Genomic DNA, 24273 nt, shown 5'->3' with positions numbered 1-24273 from the left:
GGGAGGTAAAGGCAATAAACAGGCCATGATGGCGAAGTAATTACAATATACCAATTCAACACTGGAGTGATTGATGTGCAGAAGATGAATGTGCAAGTAGAGATACTGGGGTGCAAAGGAGCATGATAAATAAATAAATACAGTATGGGGATGAGGTAGTTGGATGGGCTATATTACAGATGGGCTATGTACAGGTGCAGTGATCTGTGAGGTGCTCTGACAGCTGGTGCTTAAAGCTAGTGAAGGAGATATGAGTCTCCAGTGATTTTTGCAGTTCGTTCCAGCCATTGGCAGCAGAGAACTGGAAGGAAAGGCAGCCAAAGGAGGAATTGGTTTTGGGGGTGACTAGTGAGATATACCTGCTGGAGTGCGTGCTACGGGTGGGTGCTGCTATGGTGACCAGTGAGCTGAAATAAGGCGGGGCTTTACCTAGCAGAGACGTGTAGATGACCTGGAGCCAGTGGGTTTGGCGACGAGTATGAATCGAGGGCCAGCCACCGAGAGAGTACAAGTCGCAATGGTGGGTAGTATATGGGGCTTTGGTGACAAAACGTTTGCTTCACTGCTTTTCTTCATTTTTTACCCCTTTTGTAGCTAGTGTCACACGGCTAGCTGGAGGGGTGGAATTACTAGTTAGCTCTCTCGTTTAGCTCAACCCACTAACGGCGTTGACTAGGCCGACCATCCTAGCGTCACTGTTTATCGGTTGAGAGCCACGTTTCTTTTTGTCGCAAGACCAACATAGGACAAAGTTAGCGCTAGCTTCCTTTTGGCTAACTAGCTAGGCTAATAGTCCACGTGGTGAATGCTAGCTACGTTCACATTGTTAAAGGATTAGCTTCTCTGGCGAGCACTGTGCTACCTAGCTAGGCTACTAGCTCAAGTGGCGAATGCTGGTTAGGCTTCACTTTGTTCTCGGATTAGCTGTTTTCTGGAGCCATGGAACCTGCTAGCTCGGCCCAGAGGGCACCAAGCAAGTCCCCAGCTCCGGCACATCCATGCCTATGCGGGGGCGACCATTTCGGGCAAGGACACACACTCCCTGGGTGTCGAACACGCAGAAGCAGCATTTGACGACCCCCGGTCATGCATCCATTGCAGGGTTTTTGCTGCTAACAACCTCCACCGGAGAGTGCGCAGAGCAGCCCAACGTAGTTTGTCTCCCACTTTTAACTCGAGCGGGGAGACTGCCTCACAGACACCGCCCTCATGGGCTGACATCTTTGATGGCTAACCCAAGAACCTTCACCCACTTTTCCTTTCGAGCCGAAGGAATTGTTTGGGCCGGGTGTCGCCGCCATGAGAACTTCGAAAGGAGGGCGATGCCTTCAACTCCGGCGATGCCTTCAAGGAATGGTGGCTACCTGGCCTACCCCTCCACAAGCCAGAGCTGCGTGGCAGGGAGAGGGCAATTAGCTGGCACCAGAACTTTCTGCCAGATCTACCCCACAGTTCAGGGTAGCCAACAGTTCACTCCGTGTTCTGGCCTGCCTCCTCTCGGGTGGTGCACAGACTTTCTTCCCACCACTATGGGGGAGAGGCACATTGGTGCTCATAAAATCCTACCCTTTGTGCAGCTACTCATTTTCATGCGTTTACTCTCAAGGAAGATGGAGGGAATCCACTATGCCCTCTGTGCCACGGCTCTCCCCCCAGTTAAAGTAGCTGGGGCAGGATGGCAAATTGTCAGTCGCCAGCAAGCACCGTCCCTATGTTCCAGTGTGTCAACACTTCCCATTTTAAAAAAAAGCCTCTGTTGTATCCAGGCGTCATGCCAAGGACAATGAAAAATATACATTCTCCATAGCTACCTGAGGTCGCTCCGGCATCACTGGTGAGCGAGAGTTGATCGAGCTGTGGTCAAGGCGGTCACCTCAGTTGGCCTGCAGGACGCTCGTTTTCACTTAAGCATTCTGCCAGTACACAGGAGGTTTCTGAAGTTTGCTTTTCAAGGCACAGCCGATGAAGTGTAGTGGCGAACATCAACCGACAGGTTGACTACACAGACTATCTGCCAGGATTATTCTTTGGCGCAGAGCACACTTACTGCCCATACACACGGCTCATGTCTCGGGCGTACTGAACTCATTTTCCAGAGGGAATCCCCATCTAAGGGACTGGAGACTCCTTCCCCAAGTGGTGAAACATATCTGGGAGAGATGGGGTTAAGCGTCCGTAGAGCTCTTCGCATCACAAGAAAACGCTTACTGCCTGTTGTTTCTCGTGCTAGCAGGAGACGCACCACTGGGGTTGGATGAGGGTGTTGCTTTACACTTTTCCTCCCCTCACTCCCCACTCTGGCCAGACTGAAGGGAAAAAGGCTTATACCTAATCTTGATAGCCCCTCAATGGCAAGGCAAGCTCTGGATAGCGCAGATCACTCTCCTGCTATATGACGAGCCTTGTCAACTACCGTTACTAAGTAGACGGTGTGAAAGAAGCCGGCGCAGGGGATGGCTGCCGTTTTATGGGCTCTTAACCAACCGTGCAATTTTGTTTGTTTTTTCATATTGTTTAATTTATCTTGTACATTGTTGGATTCGACATTTTGAACATTGAGATTTTAAATAAATGATAGGAAAGACGCTTATAATCAAAGGAGAAAGAGACTGGGCCTCTGTAGAAAGACAGATAGCTGTGGAATGTGTTGGGGACGGGAGCAGGGCACCGTGTTGATACAGGGGAGACAGATGGACATCTGTGGATTAGATGGAGGGGTTGAGGTCAGGAGGTGAGGACAGATTCCCTTAAGGGAGTAATAAGGGTTTGGTATCCTGTTACCCTCTTTCTGTTGAACCATAAGATGTAAGGATTGGAGAGAAGGCGTGTCTTAAGTAGGATGTATATAACTGATGGAGAGAAATGTTTTGGTGTCTGAATACAGCTGTACAGAACCTTTGGGAAGAATTAAACTTGGTGAAAGCTTCTCTAGTGTCCGTGAGTTATTTACTCTGAAAAATAAGAACCTAACAACATAATTTTGCTGCTACCGTCTTATCACCGAAAAGAGCTTCTGGACAGTGATTACTCACCTTGAACTGGACAAATCATTTTTAACGAGTCGGACGAGACACCCGAGCAGGCCCTCATCCCCGTAATTCGCAGGAGATCGGGGTGACTTGTGAGGATCCGGTGACAGGTGGCTAATCTGCCTTTGCCATCAGTACTTTGGCCAACGTACAATCGCTGGATAACAAATTGGATGAACTACAAGCACGTATATCCTACCAACGGCACATAAAAAACTGTACTATCTTATGTTTCACTGAGTCGTGGCTGAACGACGACATGAAAATAACATACAGCTGGAGGGTTATACATTGTATCGGCAGGATAGAACAGCAGCCTCTGGTAAGACAAGGAGTGGCGGTCTATGTATATTTGTAAACAACAGCTGGTGCACGATATCTAAAGAAGTCTTGAGGTTTTGCTCGACTGAGGTAGAGTATCTCATGATAAGCTGTAGACCACACTATCCACCTAGAGTTGTCAACTATATTCTTCGTAGCTGTCTATTTACCACCACAAACCGATGCTGGCACTATGACCGCACTGAATGAGTTGTATACGGCCATAAGCAAACAGGAAAAAGTTAACTCGGGGCGGCACTCCTTGTGGCCAGGACTTTAATGCAGGGAAACTTAAATCCGTTTTACCTCATTTCTACATGCATGTTAAATGTGCAAAAAGAGGGAAGAAAACAATACACCAGTGGTTCCCAAAAGTTTTATAGTCCCGTACCCCTTCAAACATTCAACCTCCAGCTGCGTACCCCCTCTAGCACCAGGGTCAGCACACCCTCAAATGTTGTTTTTTGCCATCATTGTAAGCCTGCCACACACACACTATACGATACATTTATTAAACATAAGAATGAGTGTGAGTTTTTGTCACAACTCGGCTCGTGGGAAGTGACAGAGCTCTTATACGATCAGGGCACAAATAATAATAATATAATAATAATCAATCATTTTGCTCTTTATTTAACCATCTTACATATAAAAAATTATGAATAACTCACCACAGGTTAATGCGAAGGGTGTGCTTGAAAGGATGCACATAACTATGCAATGTTGGGTTGTATTGGAGAGAGTCTGTGTGTGGATAATGATTTAAGACAGTCTGTGCTTGTATTTAGTTTTCATGCCAGTGAGGGCGGAGAATCACTTTCACATAGGTACGTGGTTGCAAAGGGCATCAGTGTCTTAACAGCGCGATTTGCCAAGGCAAGATACTCTGAGCGCAGCCCAATCCAGAAATCTGGCAGTGGCTTCTGATTAAATCCAATTTTCACAGAACCGCTTGTTGCAATTTTGATGAGGCTCTCTTGTTCAGATATCGGTAAGTGGACTGGAGGCAGGGCATGAAAGGGATAACGAATCCAGATGTTTCTGTCATCTGTTTCAGGAAAGTACCTGCGTAATTGCGCACCCAACTCACTCAGGTGCTTCGCTATACCACATTTGACATTGTCCATAAGCTTGAGTTAATTTGATCACAAAAAAATCATACAATGATGGAAAGACCTGTATGTTGTCCTTGTTAATGCAGATAGGAAAGAGCTCCAATAGCCTCAATTTTGTCCCGCACATTGAATATAGTTGCGTAGAGTCCCTGAATTCTAAGATTCAGATCATTCAGGCGAGAGAAAACATCACCCAGATTGGCCAGTCGTGTGAGAAACTCGTCATCATGCAAAAGGTCAGACAAGTGAAAATGATGGCCAGTAAAGAAAACTTTAAGCTCGTCTCTCAATTTAAAAAATACATGTCAATACTTTGCCCCTTGATAACCAGCGCACTTCTGTATGTTGTAAAAGCGTTACATGGTCACTGCCCATATCATTTCATAGTGCAAAAAATACACGAGAGTTCAGGGGCCTTGCTTTAACAAAGTTTTCACTGTAGTGTCCAAAACGTCTTGCAAGCTGTCAGACATTCCCTTGGAAGCAAGAGCTTCTGGTGGATACTGCAGTGTACCCAAATGGCATCGGGAGCAACTGCTTGCATGCGCGTTACCACTCCACTATGTCTCCCTGTCATGGCTTTTGCGCCATCAGAACAGATGCTCACATGGACCGTTAGTGGAATTCCTGCGAGAGAGTAATGGTTAATGTGATTGGATGTTAATTATTTGACTAGGCTACCTGTATTTGACATTGTGTTGTTATTTCGCTTAACACTAGATGGTTTAATTTTATTTTTGGCAGTGAAACGAGGCTACTCAGGTGAGAAAAAAACCGCACCCAAATGTATAGCCACGTTGGAAAATATAAATGGACTGTTTGAAAATGTGAAGAAAAGAAATGCCGTACCCCCGACGGCATTGCGCGTACCCCAGTTTGGGAATACCTGCTTTAGATCACCTTTACTCCACACACAGAGACGTGTACAAAGCTCTCCATCGCCCTCCATTTGGCAAATCTGACCAGAATTCTATCCTCCTGATTCCTGCTTACAAGCAAAAATTTAAGCAGGAAGCACCAGTGACTCGGTCAATAAAAAAAGGGTCAGATGAAGTAGATGCTAAGCTACAGGACTATTTTGCTAGCACAGACTGTAAAATGTTCCGGGATTCTTCCGATGCCATTGAGGAGTACACCACATCAGTCACTGGCTCCATCAATAAATGCATCGATGACGTCGTCCCCACAGTGACTGCACGTACATACCCCAACCAGCAGCCATGGATTACAGGCAACATCCGCACTGAGCTAAAGGTTAGAGCTGCTGCGGAAGCTTATAAGAAATCCCACTATTCCCTCTGACGAACCATCAAACAGGCAAAGCATCAACACAGGACTAAGATCGAATCTACACCGGCTCCGACGCTCGTCGGATGTGGCAGGGCTTGCAAACTATTACAGACTACAAAAGGAAAGCACAGCAGAGAGCTGTTCAGTGACACGAGCCTACCAGATGTGTTAAATTACTTCTATCCTCACTTCGAGGCAAGTAACACTGAAACATGCATGAGAGCATCAGCTGTTCTGGAACAACTGTGTGATCACGCTATCCGGAGTAAATGTGAGTAAGACCTTTAAACAGGTCAACATTCACATTCACAGACGGATTACCAGGACGTGTACACCGAGCATGCGCTGACCAACTGGCAAGTGTCTTCACTGACATTTTCAACCTCTCCCTGTCTGTAATACTAACATGTTTCAAGCAGACCACCATAGTCCCTGTGCCCAAGAACACTAAGGTAACCTGCCTAAATGACTACCGACCCGTAGCACTCATGTCTGCAGCCATAAAGTGCTTTGAAAGGCTGGTCATGGCTCACATCAGCACCATTAACCCAGAATGCTAATCATTGACTATGGCTCAGCGATCAACATCATAGTGCCCTCAAATTTCATCACTAAGCTAAGGACTATGGGATTAAACACCTCCCTCTGCAACTGGATCCTGGACTTCCTGACCCGCCGCCCCCAGGTGGTAAGGGTAGGTAACAACACAACTGCCACACTGATCCTCAACATGGGGGCCCCTCAAGGGTGCGTGCTCAGTCCCCTCCTGTACTTCCTGTTCACTCATGACTGCACGGCCAGGTCTGACTCCAACACTTTCATTAAGTTTGCAGAATACACAACAGTGGTAGGCCTGATCACTGACAATGACGAGACAGCCTATAGGGAGGAGGTCAGAGACCTGGCCATGTGGTGCCAGGATAACAATCTCTCCCTCAAAGTGATCAAGACAAAGGAGAAGATTGTGGGCTACAGGAAAGATTCTCATCGGCGGGGCTGTAGTGGTGCAGGTTGAGAGCTTCAAGTTCCTTGGAGTCCACATCACCAACAAACTAACATGGTTCAAGCACACCAAGACAGTCGTGAAGAGGGCACGACAAAACCTATTCCCCCTGAGGAGACTGAAAAGATTTGGCATGGGTCCTCAGATCCTCAAAATGTTCTAAAGCTGCACCATCCTCACAGTTTGCATCACTACCTGGTATGGCAACTGCTCGGCCTCCGACCGCAAGAGACTACAGAGGGTAGGTACGGCCCAGTACATCACTGGGGCCAAGCTTCCTGCCATCCAGGACCTCTATACCAGGCGGTGTTAGAGGAAGGCCCTAAAAATTGTCAAAGACTCCAGCCACCCTAGTCATAGACTGTTCTCACTGCTACCGCACAGCAAGCGGTACCGGAGCACCAAGTCTAGGTCCAAGAGGCTTCTAAAGAGCTTCTACCCCCAAGCCATAAGACTCCTGAACATCTAATCAAATGGCTACCCAAACTTTTACGATGCTACTACTCTCTGTTATTATCTATGCATAGTCACTTTTAATAACTCTACCTACATGTACATATTACCTCAATTACCTCGACTAACCGGTGCCCACGCACATTGACTCTGTACCGGTACCCCCTGTATATAGCCTCGCTATTGTTATTTTACTGTTGCTCTAATTATTTGTTACTTTTATGTGTTTTTCTTAACTGCATTGTTGGTTCCTTGAGGAACCTTGTAAGTAAGCATTTCACTTTCACTAATACCTGTTGTATTTGGCGCATGTGACATAACATTTTAGTTGATCTGCTGACCCAAGCAAACAGAGAGATTTTCAAGGCCCTCTGTGTCCAGGACGAATGCTGTGCATAAACCTGGGTAGGGCGAGAGCCTTTGAGCAAAAGCAAACAACTCTTTGTGCCCCTCTCTCGTCAACAGTTATGTGGAAGCTATTATATTGGCCTATAAAAGCAAGGGGTTACAGCCTCCAGAGGGTCTAAGGGCTAACTCCATCAGAGGTATGGCTACCTCTTGGGCACTGTTCAAAGGCATCTCCTTACAGGAGATTTGCTATATGGCTTGTTGGGCATCCCCTCATACTTATATGAGGTTCTATCGACTAGACGTCACTGCGTCCTCTTTTGTGCATATTGTCCTTAGCGTCGGGACCTCCGAGGGTTGATATTTAGAGTACCTGGCTTCGGCAAGCGTGTGCGATATGGGAGTTGGCCGTATCCCACTAGTGAGATGTCAAAACGAATAATTGAAAGAGAACTAAAGGCTACTTGTGTAACCCCAGTCCTCTGATATTATGAGTGAGACATCTCACCACATTCCCCTACGCGCAAGCTCAGAGGCCAGGCGGGTGACTCTTTAGTATGAGGTGAAGGGCTTCGATAGATGTACATGATTGGTTCTTCAAGCTACTTAGGAGATTCTGGTTAATTCCACTAGTGAGATCTCTCACTCATAATATCAGAGAACCGGGGTTACGCAAGTAACCTTAAGTTTGTCTTCCAGTCAAGATGATCCAATCACTATCTAATCAAGGCTCGGTGAGTCTACACATGGTATTAAAATGTATCTCTTATTGGTCCACTGTGACCAGATGAGGGCACAATCAGAATGTGGTCAAAATCTGGACATAGGACACATGTTAGCGCAAAGTATAAACAGAGCGTTCATAAGCTCTGTTCCAGGGCATCAGTGCGCATTCCCTGGACCAGAGCTTTCATGTGATGGAGCTGTGCTAGTACCGTCTTCTCCTTGGTCTGGAAGATCTCAGCAGCCTCCTCCTGGGAACAGGTCTCCTCGTAGCACTCCCGCTCCAGGTTGCCGGGCATCATCTCCTCAAGGAAGAAGTTGGCCCTGGGCCGCCGGGGCCCTCGGAGCAGCTGCACTGCATGCCTCTGCTCCAGAAACACTGGGTACAGTGGAGCAGGGTGAAGTCGCCACTAGACGTTGATCTTGAATCAGTTTAGCATTTTCCCCACTTATGGTTAAAGTTAAGATTGGGGGAGGGGAAGCTGATCCTAGATCTGTACCTAGGGGAAACTTCACCCCAGAGCGGGCACAATGCTTTAGTCCTGTGTGGCTCAGTTGGTAAGAGCATGACACTAACTAGGGCAGGGTTGTGGGTTCAATTCTCGCAGTGATCAACACACATAAAACATGTTGGCCTATGTACTGTAAGCTGCTTTGAAAAAAAAAAAGTATCTGCTAAGTGGCATTCATATACAATACTGACATCTGCAACCCAGACATTGACAAGGGCCTCAAGAGCATAGATTTGCTGGTTTTAGTTGTGTAGCTTAATCATATCACTGAATTGAGTTATATTTTAATGTATGACACCCATCACAAACGTAAATATCTCATTAAGTATCTAGTAAGCTGGAATTGAGGTGGTTTAATTAACGATTGCAAATACAGCACAATAAATGGGCACGTTCCACTCTGACTACAAGGTGAGGTGTTACCTTTTGATTCAAACAGGGAACAGACAGAGACCAGAAGTACTGTGAGGAGCCAACCGTCAGACTGTGACATTCCTGCGCTCCAGGTAGAAGTTGAAGGAAGGGAACTGGGATCAGCTAGACTTTTCTGTGTGGACAAAAGTTTACAAAATGGTAAGAAAGGCAGGAACTGGAGTAGGTAACCAGGAGTGCTTTATCCATATTACCACATAGAATTTCCTTGGTAAAAACAACCAAATTGACAGCGCTAATCCTTTAGCAGTAGTGGTCTGCATTTCTGCGAATCCTATTGTTGTCTTTACTTAATCAGTGTCCATGTAGTACATACTTTGAGATATCTACTCTGTGCCTGGAGCACACGTTACCCCTTCGGTTCACTAATCAAGATTTAGTTATGAGAAATAACCTACCGTTTTCTGTGGGTGTCTGCTAAAATGGTGGCATTTCCCCACAAGCTCGGCTATTGATCTTTAACTAGATTCTAAATGTTGACACAGTGAATCATTGGCACTGGCCAGGGCAGCGTTCAAGGCACTCGACAGTTTTGCACTATTCATCATACTCATGTCTGATTCTAAAGAATCATGAGACTGAATGTCTTAATGAGAAGAAAAAAAATTCTGCCGCAGTTCTAGTGTGGCCAGGGAAGCCATATGTTAAAAACAATGTTGGACCTTCAATTTATGAATGAAACATTTTTAAACATGGCTAAACATTGAAATCTTGAACGTAATCCACGTGATGGTATTGCCTAAAGAAACACGTCCAAAGACCCAACTCACACATATCCAATTTTTATTACAGGATGGCGGTATTTCAATATACAAGACAGACATATTTACAACCAAGTGGGTCGGGCTTATGTACATGGAAAAAAGAGGTATAGCATACAGTATTATTTCTAACGTATAAATTATCAATAAATACTGGAACGGGAAGAGACCGCTTCCCAGGGGTTCTCGATTCTCGACAAGCAAAGAAGAAAGGGACAACCCCAAAGGTTGCGAGGAGGGAAATGATATGACCATACAGACCATAATGAAAACAATTGCAATGCTGCACAGCCAGACATAAAACAGAACCTGGACATCCACACGGGACTGAGTGGGAGAGAACATGACTAGGCCAAAGAGTTTCTCCTGACCCAGGGACTTGACCAGGAAGAACACTGGGCCATACTTATTATACCCTAGATATTAACCGAATTCCAAATAAACCCTTAATCCCTACCTCCTATTCGTTTGTGCAGACCTAAGAGGATAGGTATAAGCAATTGGCGACAATTCCATCTGGCTTGTCAGAGGGCAAAACTGAGCTACCACCATATTGCTTATTGACCTATCCAATCCTGTCATATCTACACAAGTGCCCACAGGGGTAAGGACGAGCGGTTGATTTGAGTTTCAGGATATAACGTGGTCAGGAAAAACTAGAGGCCTTAAACATTACCGGCCAGTTTCTTGGAGCCAGATTGAGCCCACTCTTGGACTAAAAAGCACTTTCGAGGTAGATTCTCCATTGAGTGTGCCTGTTTAATCCAGAATATGGCTTAATCTGAGTCCGGGAAACTACTTTAACCGAGGTGAATAATCTTAAGGCAGTGTTTGAAAAATGTGATCTTATGGACACCAAAAGGGTGCCAAGACATGCTGCACACACCCAGAGATCTGCCTGATATGTGATAGTTTGTAGATTATTTAAGGCATGGTCAAGTTTGGCTTTTCCCTACAATACATGAGTGTTGTGTTCTGTAGGAGGGAAACCTTTTGAAACGGGGAGACTACCTGAATCTCCGATGTGCACTAATGAACACGAACATCGGGGGCCTATCACGCTCTAAAATGACGTTTGGTCACAAAGCAGGGTCGTCGCTTTCGTCTAGTTCACCAGCCCCGCATTCAACCTAGGTAGTTGTAATTGTAATTGTTATTCATATAAAAAGGACAGGGACGAGGAGAGACATAAGGAGAAAGAGAAATTACACATGCACCTGGGAAAAGGCTGAAGGTTGTTTGAAGTGATTGGTTGATTGTCGCTGCTTATCCTTGTAGTTCAGACCTCTTCCAGTCTATCTGTTTCTCTTTTGGGAACCTATTACCTGGCATCCCATGTCATTTTTAGAAACATCCTGGTTCAAACGCATTCAAACTCAACATATCCAGTACAACGCATACGAAATAAATAGATGCATATTTCAATACGAAAAACTCAGCCTCTTCCATAAGTCTTTTCCATGATCCAGTCAGTGGAAACTATGGAAATATAACCTATGGTGCCCACTCTATATGTTCAAAAGACACCTCCTAGAATCATGCAGTGCATTACCTCTTGACCTATGAAGCTCTGGTCAAAAATAGTGTCCCATATGAGGAATAGGTTCATTCGAGATGCAGCCTTGCTAGTTTCTGCATCTTCCTTGACTTGGCAAACAAGCTTCTGAAATGTATCAACTATTTAAAGTTCAATTGGTCAAACGTTAATTGGTGGAGTCTGGCGCTGGTTTGTTTATAAGGCATTCTGGGTAGTTCAGTTTTTCTGTCAGCAGACTTTGTTCCTGGTAGTCAGCCCGATTGGATTCCCTGCAATCTCTCCTGACCTTCCTCTCTCTCAACTGACATCATTGAACACCCTTCCCCAGTGGCGATAGTGGTTTGGCCTCCTCCGTTTGCAGTTCAGTTGGTTGCTCCCAGACATGGACGCTGCAGAGATGGGGTGTGAAGAAAGGCACTGTGGTAAATTTTATTGGTTGACTAAACTCATATCCATATTTGAGTGTATATTGGTCCCGTTGGGTTCAAGCTGTTCAAGGCTTGGGAGGTGTGGGTACAGCATGGCTGGGTACAGTCAGTTTAGGTAGAGGGTCTGGTGCAGCACACACAGTTGTACAGGAGAGAGCCTAGGCTTCGCTGGCAGTGCTGCTGCGACTCAACTCTCTGATACCCTGGAGAATACGCTTCATGTGGCCAACCTTCGTCACCCCCAAATCCTGCAATGGATGGACACACACACACACACACACAAATGAGATCAAACACAAGGACACACATGTGGACCCATGTACCATGTAGGGTCAGGACTTTTCCCAGAGGTCACCTGGCAGGGAAAACTCCAAGCTCTTTATAGACTATAAATAATTTAAATCAATGAACAGGGAGTCAAATCAAACACCCATGGTAAAGCCCCAGAGTAGTGAAACATAAGAAAGCTCTACCTGGCACCTGAAAGAACGGCTGCCTCCCAATACCATCTCCTTTCACATGACGTGTGCACTCGTTCACAATGTTGGCGAAGCTACTCTGAAGATATAGTTTACCAAGCTACCAATTACTTCACACTGGAATAAGTTAAGCTACAATAAAGCTACCCTTAAGAAAAATAGTTTCATTAATTAAAGTTGTTTTCAACAAGTCGTTCACTACATCCAAACTATACTGAAAAAAAATGTAAACGCAACATGCAACAATTTCAAAGATTTGACTGAGTTACAGTTCATATGAGGAAATCAATCAATTGAAATAAATTCATTAAACCATAATCTATGGATTTCACATGACTGGGAATACAGATGTGCATCTGTTGGTCACAGATACCTTTAAAAAATAAAAAACTAGGGCGATTCCGAGTGGCGCAGCGGTCTAAGGCACTGCATCGCAGTGAGTTCACTTCAGACCCAGGTTTGATGCCGGGCAGTGTCCTTGTGGCGGGCAGATTAACCTCGGTCATCAGGTGAACAGTGTTTCCTCCGACACAGCTGGCTTCCAGGTTAAGCGGGCGGATGTTAAGACGCACGGTTTGGCGGGGGACGCAAGACAAGACCTTTGCCTCCCGAGCTGGTTGGGGAGTTGCAGCGATGAGACAAGATAGAAAAAGGGGGTACAAAAATGTAATAAAAGTAGGGCCGTGGATCAGAAAACCAGTCACTGTCTGGTGTGACCACCATTTGCTTCATGCAGCGCGACACATCCACTTCGCACAGAGTTGATCAGGTTGTTGATTGTAGCCTGTGGAATGTTCTATCACTCCTCTTCAATGGCTGTGCGAAGTTTCTGGATATTGGCGGTAACTCAAACACGCTGTTGTACACGTCAATCCAGAGCATCCCAAACATGCTCAATGGGTGACATATGTCTGGTGAGTATGCAGGCCATGGAAGAACTGGAACATTTTTAGCTTCCAGGAATTGTGTAGATACCTTTGCAACATGGGGCCGTGCATTAACATGCTGAAACATGAGGTGATGGCGGCGGATGAATGGCATGACAATGGGCCTCAGGATCTCATCAAGGTATCTCTGTGCATTGAGATTTCCATTAATAAAATGCAATTGTGTTTGTTGTCCGTAGCTTATGCCTGCCCAACCATAACCCCACCGCCACCATGGGTCACTCTGTTCCCAACGTTGACATCAGCAAACAGCTCGCCCACAGGACGCCATACACATGGTCTGCGGTTGTGAGGCCGGTTGGACGTACTGCCAAATTCGACACTGAAGGCCGGTTGGACGCACTGCCAAATTCGACACGGCTTATGGTAGTGAAATTATCACTCAATTATCTGGCAACAGCTCTGGTGGACATTCCTGCAGTCAGCATGCCAATTGCACGCTCCCTCAAAACTTGAGACATCTGTTGCAAAACGGCACATTTTAGAGTGGCCTTTTATTGTCTCAAGCACAAGGTACACCTGTGTAATGATCATGCTGTTTAATCAGCTTCTTGAAATGCCACACCTGTCAAGTGGATGGATTATCCTGGCAAAAGAAAAATGCTCCCTAACAGGTATTTAAACAAATTTGTACACAAAATTTGAGAGAAATAACATTTCTGGGATCTTTTATTTCAGCTCAAGAAACATGGGACCGACACTTTACATGTTGCATTTCTATTTTTGTTCAGTATACTTTATGAAAAATGATCATACCTAAATCTGAAATGTCATAAATTACAAAGTACACTCTGGAGTCAGATGTTAACATAATGTGTAATTTAGACCTTTAAACACAAAAACTATGTTTCAAGTGAAAATTAGGCAGGTCTGATGCCGAAAAAGAATAGAAATTTTGCCTACTTTACCCGTATTTTCTGTTCTTTTTGCAAAAAGGGAAGTGTGTAGTTCCAGTAGTTAGCTACTCAGCAAAAAAATAACACTACAAATATTTTTTATTTAGTGAAACTACCACCAAGCTACAGCAAAATGTAATTAAATTACTAGTTGAACTACATGTAGTTCTCTACTCCCCATCACTGCTCTTTCACTACTTTCCACAAACCTAAAAGCATTGGATTGGTGGAAGCATGGGCTAGTGGGAGTTTCTTATGCCACTAATTTCCTTTCAAATCAGTGAAGGGTAGTAAACAAGTGCACACTTCGGGAAGAAGGATAGATATTTGGGACAGCCTGTATGTGTGCAGTACCTTGAGATCCCTCCTCTCCAGGTGCAGCAGCTCGGCGCCGCGCACGTCGTGCCCAATAAAGATCTCCTTGTACTCGGTGAGACAGATGAGCTCCAGCCAGGCGGCTACCTCCTCTGTGCCCCACTGGTGCACTGCAGAAAGCAAGACCCCCTTCAGACCCCCAACCACACCACGGAAAGACACCACAGAGAGACGCCACAACCCTGCACAGCCCTTAACCGCAGCTCTAGGATAAGATTAACCTACCCTAAATCCTAACTTTGACCATTACAGGGATGATGGTGTGTGGAATGTTGTGGCGACCTCAGAAAGAATTTAATGTGATTTTCAAAGAGTGTTGACCATGATTTGTCATTGTCCAAACATGATTTAATAAAGAGTGTTCCAGAGTAATTCCTGTGAGAGAGTGAGAGAGTGCGAGAAAAAGAGAGGTAGATAGTACCTGGCAGTGTGAGAGTGGCACAGGCCTCCTTATTCTTGTTGTTTTTGTCCTTCTTGAACTTGGGGACGAGACGGAACTTGGCACTGCGGCTGCGCTTGGAGAAATCCGTCAGGTGTCCCTGCAGAAACACAGACAGGTTAGAGAGAAAGCCAGCCAGGTCAGACAGACAGACAGACAGACAGGTTAGAGAGAAAGACAGCCAGACAGATTAGACATTGGGTGATACAGACTGTCCAGTACTATGGACCCACAGAGTTGAACAGTTTTACTCTGTTCCAGCACTAACACACCGACCTGATTCAATGAATCAATCATCAAGACCTTGATTATAAGTAGCCCATTTACACTCGTACCCGTAAACGGGTTGAAAATAGTCGATTTGGACACTGATAAGTGCCTAAAGGGGAACGCAGTGGTTATACAGTAACATGCTATACATGACGTCAGAGCTCAGGGTCTCTGCTTCACAGATCTGTATTGGTTTTGACTGACAGCCGTTCTGAACTTGAGCACCGTGCACAACAAGAAGTAGCCTCCAAATGAAATCCTAACACTGTAAGATCGTATTTTATAATTTAGCTAGTCATGTTGGCAATAGAACAAGCTTTCAAATTATGCCCACCTGACCAGATTGTAATTTATAATGGACCGTTTTTGGATTGTGGAAACAACAACAGTAATTGTGTAAAGGCGGTGATGCAGGGCTATGTTCCAAAGAAAACAATTACAAATGCACATAAAATCAACAGCGTAATGCTTGGATTCAGTCTTTTGTCAGGTGAACTGTTGTGTTCTCTTTAGTCTAATAATTTCCCCATACTCTCCAAACGGTTCCCTTTTAATTGTTACCATGGTTATAGATGCTTTCCATATTTCCACTTCTCTAAGAAACATTTCAATTTAGCCCTATCCATATAGACCAATTCCCACAAGTGTAATGGGTTAAATCAGGTGTGGTATTACTGGACTGGGACTAAGATTGAAAAGCCCTGAGGTAAGCGGCTGGTGTGTATAGTATGTGTGTGTGTGTTTGTGGTCGCATCTAGATCTACCTCATCATCCCCAGGTTCGATGAGCTGACACAGCCAGGGTATGTCTGGGAGTCTGCGTAGCTGCTGGGCCACAGTTCCCAGGGCTCCAGTTAACTGCTCCTTCTGAGGAGGGTCCAACTGCTGAAAAGACATACCCAGTTACAAAAACATAATACCCCCCCCCCCACACACAGACACATGCAGCTGCACCTACACACAAACAGACAGACCGACAGGCAGGCAGACAACAGCTTTGAGACTTACCAGGCACATCTTGCCTGCCAGTAGCAGCTCTGTCTCACTGTGAAGGGCCTTGACGTTACTGACCATCTGAACCACAACACTGCAGTTCAGACCCTGTGTAGAACAGAGATGAACACACACACATTACAAACCACAGATGCACTTAGTTAACCACAGAAGCAGGGGTACAATGTGCATTCAATGTGTGTGACTGTAGATATTGGATTGATTGATTGTCATACATGTACACCATTTAGTGCCAGCCCATATGTGCTTAACAAATCATCAAATCACAAAACATAATGACATTATACAATTTAAGATGTACAGTGCATTCAGAAAGTATTCAGACACTTTTTCCACATTTTGTTATGTAACACCCTTATTCTAAAATGTATTGTTGGAATCGGCTAAACTTTGATCACTGAGATAGTAAATGAATGATAGGAAATTAAAGAGAATGGGTTTCATCTGTAGATTAGATGAAGGAGGAGTTGAGGTCAGGAGGTGTGGACAGATTCTCTTAACTTATTTGGGGTAGGGGGCAGTATTTTCACGTCCGGATGAAAAGCATGCCCAGAGTAAATGGCCTGCTACAAAGCCATAAAAGCTAGAATATGCATATTATTAGTAAATTTGGATAGGAAACACTCTGAAGTTTCTGAAACTGTTTGAATGATGTCTGTGAGTATAACAGAACTCATATGGCAGGCAAAAACCTGAGAAAAAATCCAACCAGGAAGTGGGAAATCTGAGGTTGGTCGATTTTCAACTCAGCTCCTATTGAGGGAGGAGTACAAATTGAACAAGTGGCAGAAACCAAACTATTGGGAGTGCAGCTAGACAACTGCTTATCATGGTCATCTCAAATAACAAATCTATGTATAAAAAAAAAATGAAAACAATTCTTAAAAACTTCTTGTCAATACGGGGGCGCTGTTTTCACTTTGGAAAAAATCGTGCCCAATTTAAACGGCCTCGTACTCTATTCTAGATCATACAATATGCATATTATTATTACTATTGGATAGAAAACACTCTAAAGTTTCTAAAACTGTTTGAATTATATCTGTGAGTAAAACATAACTCATTTGGCAGCAAACTTCCATACAGGAAGTGAAAAATCTGAAAACGAGGCTCTGTCAGGGCCTGCCTATTCAACTGGCTTATATTTATCGATATACATGCACTTCATACGCCTTCCACTAGATGTCAACAGGCAGTGGAAGGTGAAATGGGGTGTCTAGCTTGATCTGAGGGTGAACAAGAGCTTTTGGAGTGACAGGTCTGCCATTTTGTCAGTTTTCCAAGGCGCGCGAAGGAGCTCCACATTGTCTTCTGAAAAGCGTTCGGTTTACACGGCGAATATCTCCAGCTCTGATTTTATTTTGATACATATTAGAAAAACATCATGAAGTAGGTTTTTTCAACCGAGTTTTATCAGTTTATTGGGACTTTTGGAGTTTTCCGTTCTTTGCGCCAAGAGAGGATGGGAATGTTAGCAACCTTGGCTAGCATTGTGGCGCGAATTCGACAGACGAAATGGACATTCTAAAACCAAACAACGATTTATTCTGGACCAAGGACTCCTTGTACAACATTCTGATGGAAGCTCATCAAAAGTAAGAAAACATTTATGATGTTATTTCGTATTTCTGTGTAAAATGTTGAGTCCTATTCTCCGCCGTTTTGGTGAGCACTGTCTCGCAATAACGCAAGCTGTATGTTATGGTAAAGTTATTTTTAAAAATCTAACACAGCGGTTGCATTAAGAACCAGTGTATCTTTCATTTGCCATACAACAAGTATTTTTATGTAAAGTTTATGATGAGTTCTTTGGTCAGATTAGGTGAGTGTCCAAAATATCTCCGGACATTCTGGGAAAATGTTGCTACATATTCACAATGTATAACCAGGATTTGCAGCTCTAAATATGCACATTTTCGAACAAAACATAAATGTATTGTATAACTTGATGTTATAAGACTGTCATCTGATGAAGTTGTCCAAAGGTTAGTGATTAATTTTATATTTATTGCTGGTTTTTGCGAAAGCTACCTTTGCGGTGAATAAATGCGGTTGTGTGTTTGGCTATTGTGGTAAGCTAATATAATTCTATATTGTGTTTTCGCTGTAAAACACTTAAAAAATCGGAAATATTGGCTGGATTCACAAGATGTTTATCTTTCATTTGCTGTACACCATGTATTTTTCATATATGTTTTATGATGAGTATTTATGTATTTCACGTTGCTCTCTGTAATTATTCTGGCTGCTTTGATGCTATTTTTGATGGTGGCTGCAATGTAAAACTATGATTTATACCTCAAATATGCACATTTTCGAACAAAACATAAATGTATTGTATAACATGTTATAAGACTGTCATCTGATGAAGTTGTTTCTTGGTTAGTGACTAATTATATCTCTATTTTGTCGGTTTTGTGAAAGCTACCTATGCGGTGGAAACATGGTGAAAATATGCGGTTGTGTGTTTGGCTATTGTGGTTAGCTAATATAAATACATATTGTGTTTTCGCTGTAAAACATTTTAAAAATCAGAAATGATGGCTGGATTCACAAGATGTTTATCTTTCATTTGCTGTATTGGACTTGTGATTTCATGAAAATTATATTATATGATATCCCTGTCCCGTTAGGCTAGGCTATGCTAGTCAGCTTTTTTGATGAGGAGGATCCGGGATGGGTATCACTGAAAGGTAAGCAAATAACACAAGCATTAATTGAGAGTCAGGTGAACTACTGTTCTGTGGTCTGGGGAAATGCATCATCAAGTGAAGTTAGGAGGCTGCAGAATGCACAGAACAAAGCAGCAAGGATGGTTTTAAGGTGGAGATATGGTTCTCCTGTTGCAGTCATGGCAATGTTCTTGGCTGGTCATCAATCGACAAGATAATTGAAAAAAACATGCTTATTTTATTTCATAATATACACAATTTAAAACGGTCAAGTTCTATTCACAACGGTATTCAGTTGGTAAGAGACAGACATTCCGTAAATACTAGGAATAGATTGTCCACCATCTATGCGTTATCCAGACAGAAAAGAGAAATAGGCAAAAGAACATTTCGATTTAGAGCAATAAAGAAATGTAATAAATTAACTGAGCAAACCAGAAACCTTTCAATATATAAATGTAAACATTATTTAAAAATTATTTAAATATAATACATAGAATTGTTGTGGGACTATAGTAGATGAAGAATCAATATTTTTTTAGATTGAGTATTTATTGGGTCATTATGTTAGTATATTATGTATGTTTGTAATAGTGTGTTATATGTGAAAATGTGTTCGTATTATAAATTGTATTTTAATGTTTAAGGACTCTTGGAAGATTAGTCCAAATGGGGACTAAAAGAGATCCAAATCAAATCCAGGACCTATATACTAGACGGCGTCAGAGGAAAGCCCCAGAAAATTGTCAAAGACCCCAGTCACCCAAGTTATAGACTGTTTTCTTTGCTACCGCACGGCAAGCGGTACCGGAGCACCAAGTCTAGGACCAGAAGGCTCCTTAAAACCTGTTACGGCTGGGGGTTCCGCTAGCGGAACGTTTTGACAACATCCAGTGAAATTGCAGAGCGCGAAATTCCCAAAAAATTATTAGAAATATTTAACTTTCATACAATCACAAGTGCAATACACCAAATTAAAGCTTAACTTCTTGTTAATCCTGGTTAAGAGAATGCCAAGAGTGTGCAAATCTGTCATCAAGGCAAAGGGTGGCTACTTTGAAGAATCTAAAATATAGTTTGATTTGTTTAACACTTTTTGTAAATAAGTAAATATACTTGAAAATATATGGCATAACCTGAAAATTGTTGTCTAGCAATGACCAACAACCAATTTGACAGAGCTTGAAGAATTTTTTAAAGAATAATGGGCAAATGTTGCACAATCCAGGTGTGGAAAGCTCTTCGAGACTTACCCAGAATACCTCACAGCTGTCATCGCTGCCAATAGTGATTCTATTCACTCAGGAGTGTGAATACTTATGTAAATGTCATATTTCTGTATTTCCTTTTCAATACATTTGAAAAAATGTCAAAAAACATGTTTTCACTTTGTCATTACGGAGTATTGTGTGTAGATGGGTGAGGATTTAAAAAAATGTACCTATTATGAATTCAGGCTGTAAACAACATAATATGAATACTTTCTGAAGACACCGTATAAGCCAAAAAAGATTGTCAATCTACATTTGGCACATGTATGTTGGGCACCCCTGTATTACTAGAAGTTGGTTGACTGGTATAAAAGGTAGAACAGGAGCCCCACGTACCCCTGTGCTCTTGGAATTAGCGTATACCACGTCCATGGCCTTTGAGCTTGCGTTGACGGCATGGGCCAGCTCCTGCTCCATACTGTGGTGGGACTGGGCGATCTCTCGGATACTGGGAACACACACAGTTCGTCACGACATCGAACATCTAATGTTACTGGGAAACTACACTGCAGGCATATCACAAGCGTTCTGTAAGTGATGTTTTTGGCATACTATGCCAGAAACAGCAAACAGAGCATCGAACTGTATAGTTTGGCCGTTAGGTAAACAACGAGGGAATTGTATATCACGGTCTAGGACAATTTTCAATCTAAATGGAATTCAACCATACCCTGCTTTAATCCAATGTTATTATTAATGAATCAATGTTATCTTACCTGTGGATGAGGGCGCCGGCCGCCTGTCCAAACAGGTTGATCTGGGAGGCTTCTTCCTCGGATACGATCTCCGGCTGCAATGCATACTGGGGCAGCGGCCGGGGGAACTCGCACCTCTGCTTGTCTTCCCACGACTTCAGCGTGCTCTCGAAGGCCTGAGACAAGCAGGCAACAGGATGAATAGAATAGGATAGGATAGCTGTATTCTTCCCAGAGGGAACTATAGTTGCGGTACGTTAGATGCGATACGTCAATTAAAGATATGACCGCAATATAACAGCAACATTCACACAAGACATACAAATACTATACAAACAAATCATGTCAAATCATTGAACCGTGAAAGGTTCAACGAATTGTGTGAGCGGTAGGAATGGGTGGATTTCTCCATTCCCTTCTCAGGCCGTTGTATTGGGCAGTTCAATGGTGAGAAATGTCTCAGTCCCTAGAGCAAAAACGTTGTGCTATCCAGGAGCACGAGTACAGGACATCAATAAGCTGCTTCCCAAACATTTTAAACAAGCATCAGGAAATGAAGTCTATGATAGTTCATGTGAGATTCAATGACATTATGAAGGGCAGCTCAGAACAGCTGAAGATGGATTTTAAAGAACTGATTTGGTCACTGCTTGTCAACAAGAAACGCCCCATAATATCTGTCCCTCTGCCCTCCCTAAATCATGGCATTGAACATTTCAACAAACTTTTAGCCCTCCATCACTGGCTACGAGACAATTGCGGCTCTGTCGGTGTAATATTTATTGACAATTATGATACCTTCTGGAAACAAAACCCGTTTTATAAGGAGGATGGGATCCACCCAAATCATTTGGGTTCCTGGATCCTTTCACAGCATTATAAGGCAGCGTTGAGACAATGACTTATCAATGACCCAAGCCCAACTCAGTTAAATCCTACCATTATGTCGCTGAGTTGTCATAATGCAAATGTACATTATCCCAGGGGCGTTGGAAGACACAATGTAAGTAACCTAATATATGTCCCTCTAACTACCCTGGTGCTTCTGCTGATCCCACAGCTACAGTGGTTCCTCCTTTAAAATTTGTGTCATACAGCGGCACACCTTGTGGGCAAGCTGAAAGACATTAGTTTAGTCTCGCGCGTGAGCGCGACGCTCGTTCTCTTTCCTTTCTAATGACAACGGAATTGTCCGGTTGGAATATTATTGAAGATTTATGATAAAAACATCCTAAAGATTGATTTTATACATCGTTTGACATGTTTCTACGAACTTTAATTGACTTTTCGTCGGGACTTTGTGCCCGCGCTTTGTGCATTTGGATTACTGGACTAAACGCGCAAACAAAAAGGAGGTATTTGGACATAAAGATGAACTTTAGCGAACAAAACTAACATTTATTGTCTAACATGGAGACCTGGGAGTGCCATCAGATGAAGATCATCAAAGGTAAGTGATACATTTTAACACTATTTCTGACTTTTGTGACACCTCTCCTTGGTTGGAAAATGGCTGTATGGTTTTCTGTGGCTAGGCGCTGACCTAACATAATTGCATGGTGTGCTTTCGCCATAAAGCCTTTTAGAAATCGGACACTGTGGCTGGATTAACACGAGTCATGATGGCAGTCAAATTCCACGTGACCATGTAGTCACGGTAATTAGGCTTCTCCAAGCTCTGATACTGCTGATGGTCATTAGTAGTCTACAAAACTTGCTAACTGCCTGGTACTCAGCACTCTACGGTCCCTCTAATCCTTCTGACATCAATGCAAATGTAATTGAAAATGTGTGACCCCATAGATGTGTACTCACTCGGTCTCTGGTGAGAGTCTGGGTTCGGTTCTTGTGGATAATCTTGATGTACCCCGGGGGCTGGACCCAGGCCTCTCCGTCCACCTGCACCGGCACGCCCTCATCCCCGAGGATGGTGATCTTCACTGTACGACACTGCAATAGGAGAGCAAATGGGGAGAAACATTCAACCAGACAGTACGCTATGAAACCAAGAAAATTGTATAAAAAATCTCAAGGATGATCAATGGAAACAGGATGCACCTGAGCTCAATTTCGAGTCTAATAGCAAAGGGTCTGAATACTAATGTAAATACATTTGCAAAAATGTCTAAAAACCTGTTTTCCCTTTGTCATTATGGGGTTTTGTATGTAGATTCAAAAGGAAAATCTATTTTAGAATAAGGCTGTAACGTAACAAAATGTGGAAAAAGTCAAGGGGTCCGAATATTTTCCGAATGCACTGTTCATTAGAATAACACAAAGGCCTGCACACTGTATATGCTTCCATTTAAAAGGGATAGTTCACCCAAATTACAAAATTACTAATTGGTTTCCTTACCCTGTAAGCAGCCTATGGACAAGGTATGACAGCAATCCATGATTTGCTTTTGTTTACCTGGCCACTGTTTCCAAATGCAAACTTTTTAGCATTTGTGGTCCAAATCCAATGCAAGTCAATGGATACCGTGGATTGCTGTCATACCTTGTACATAGACTGCCTACAGGGAAAGGTAACCAACATTTTATTTCGTGATTTTGGTGAACTATCCCTTAAAAGAAAATATTGAAAATGTTTTCAATTACTTTGGTGCATTTTACAGGTGTAAGTGGTCTAATTTCAAAACTCTAAGTACAAAACTGATAACACTTGTAATGCCCCCTGTATTCTGTTCAGAACCTTTGATTGTGCATTCATTGTAGCTCAACACATCTTTCACCCCTGAGTCATTCATGCAACATTTATGTTTTCCATGAAATACCATGAGAACATTTTGTTTAATTCAATAGCAAAAAATGCAAGGTACATTTTCTAAACAATGCTTTTTGCAGTGTTTGAAAAGGAATAGTAGATGGTAAATATAATTTTCCATACTGTATTTGGGTATAACTTGACATTTTTCTTGACATTATTTTTTTGTTTTGCAAACCACATTTTTTATGCTTTGTTTTCAATGTCAGGGTGAGAGCATGTTGAGAATTATTTCAGTCTTACAGTTTAATTATTCTTACTGAATACAGAACACACGAAGGACAAATCATAAAAAAAGGGGTATTGTATTGCAGTAGGCTACAGTATAACGGTATTGCGGTAGCACGGTGTGTGTATGCCATTTCTGCCCCATGTAACAATGTATAAAATCAAATTTTCTATGTGACTTTTCAACTGAGATGATGAGTGGAATATATTGCTATATATAACCCAGGTATTTCATCAGTGCATTGTACACTACACAATCATTCGAAATG

The 24273-nt window shown here is 43.1% G+C and overlaps 2 protein-coding genes across 3 annotated transcripts in view; both read right to left on the bottom strand.

Moving 5' to 3' along the window:
• Positions 1–9721, bottom strand: part of LOC120028772 (coagulation factor IX-like) — a 29071-nt gene extending 19350 nt beyond the window's left edge. The window contains exons 1-3 of one of the 2 annotated variants that reach the window (XM_038974012.1): positions 9625–9721; positions 9218–9341; positions 8495–8661 (exon numbers count right to left, since the gene is read on the bottom strand). In XM_038974012.1, coding sequence (XP_038829940.1) covers positions 8495–8661; positions 9218–9287 — 237 coding nt within the window. In that variant the 5' untranslated portion in view covers positions 9288–9341; positions 9625–9721. Of the gene's footprint in view, positions 1–8494; positions 8662–9217; positions 9342–9542; positions 9604–9624 lie in introns of those variants that run through there. The other variant, XM_038974013.1, reaches the window with a different exon arrangement.
• A 280-nt stretch (positions 9722–10001) lies between these two features.
• Positions 10002–24273, bottom strand: part of LOC120028844 (diacylglycerol kinase delta-like) — an 84926-nt gene continuing 70654 nt past the window's right edge. Inside the window, exons 23-30 of the mRNA XM_038974089.1 lie at positions 22825–22959; positions 21031–21185; positions 20651–20762; positions 16366–16458; positions 16123–16242; positions 15071–15188; positions 14629–14759; positions 10002–12200 (exon numbers count right to left, since the gene is read on the bottom strand). Coding sequence (XP_038830017.1) covers positions 12111–12200; positions 14629–14759; positions 15071–15188; positions 16123–16242; positions 16366–16458; positions 20651–20762; positions 21031–21185; positions 22825–22959 — 954 coding nt within the window. The 3' untranslated portion in view covers positions 10002–12110. The remainder of the gene's footprint in view (positions 12201–14628; positions 14760–15070; positions 15189–16122; positions 16243–16365; positions 16459–20650; positions 20763–21030; positions 21186–22824; positions 22960–24273) is intronic.

This window comes from Salvelinus namaycush, chromosome 34 (genome assembly GCF_016432855.1).
Source record: "Salvelinus namaycush isolate Seneca chromosome 34, SaNama_1.0, whole genome shotgun sequence".
Taxonomy (NCBI): Eukaryota; Metazoa; Chordata; class Actinopteri; order Salmoniformes; family Salmonidae; genus Salvelinus; species Salvelinus namaycush.
This window is presented reverse-complemented; position numbering and strand designations above follow the sequence as displayed.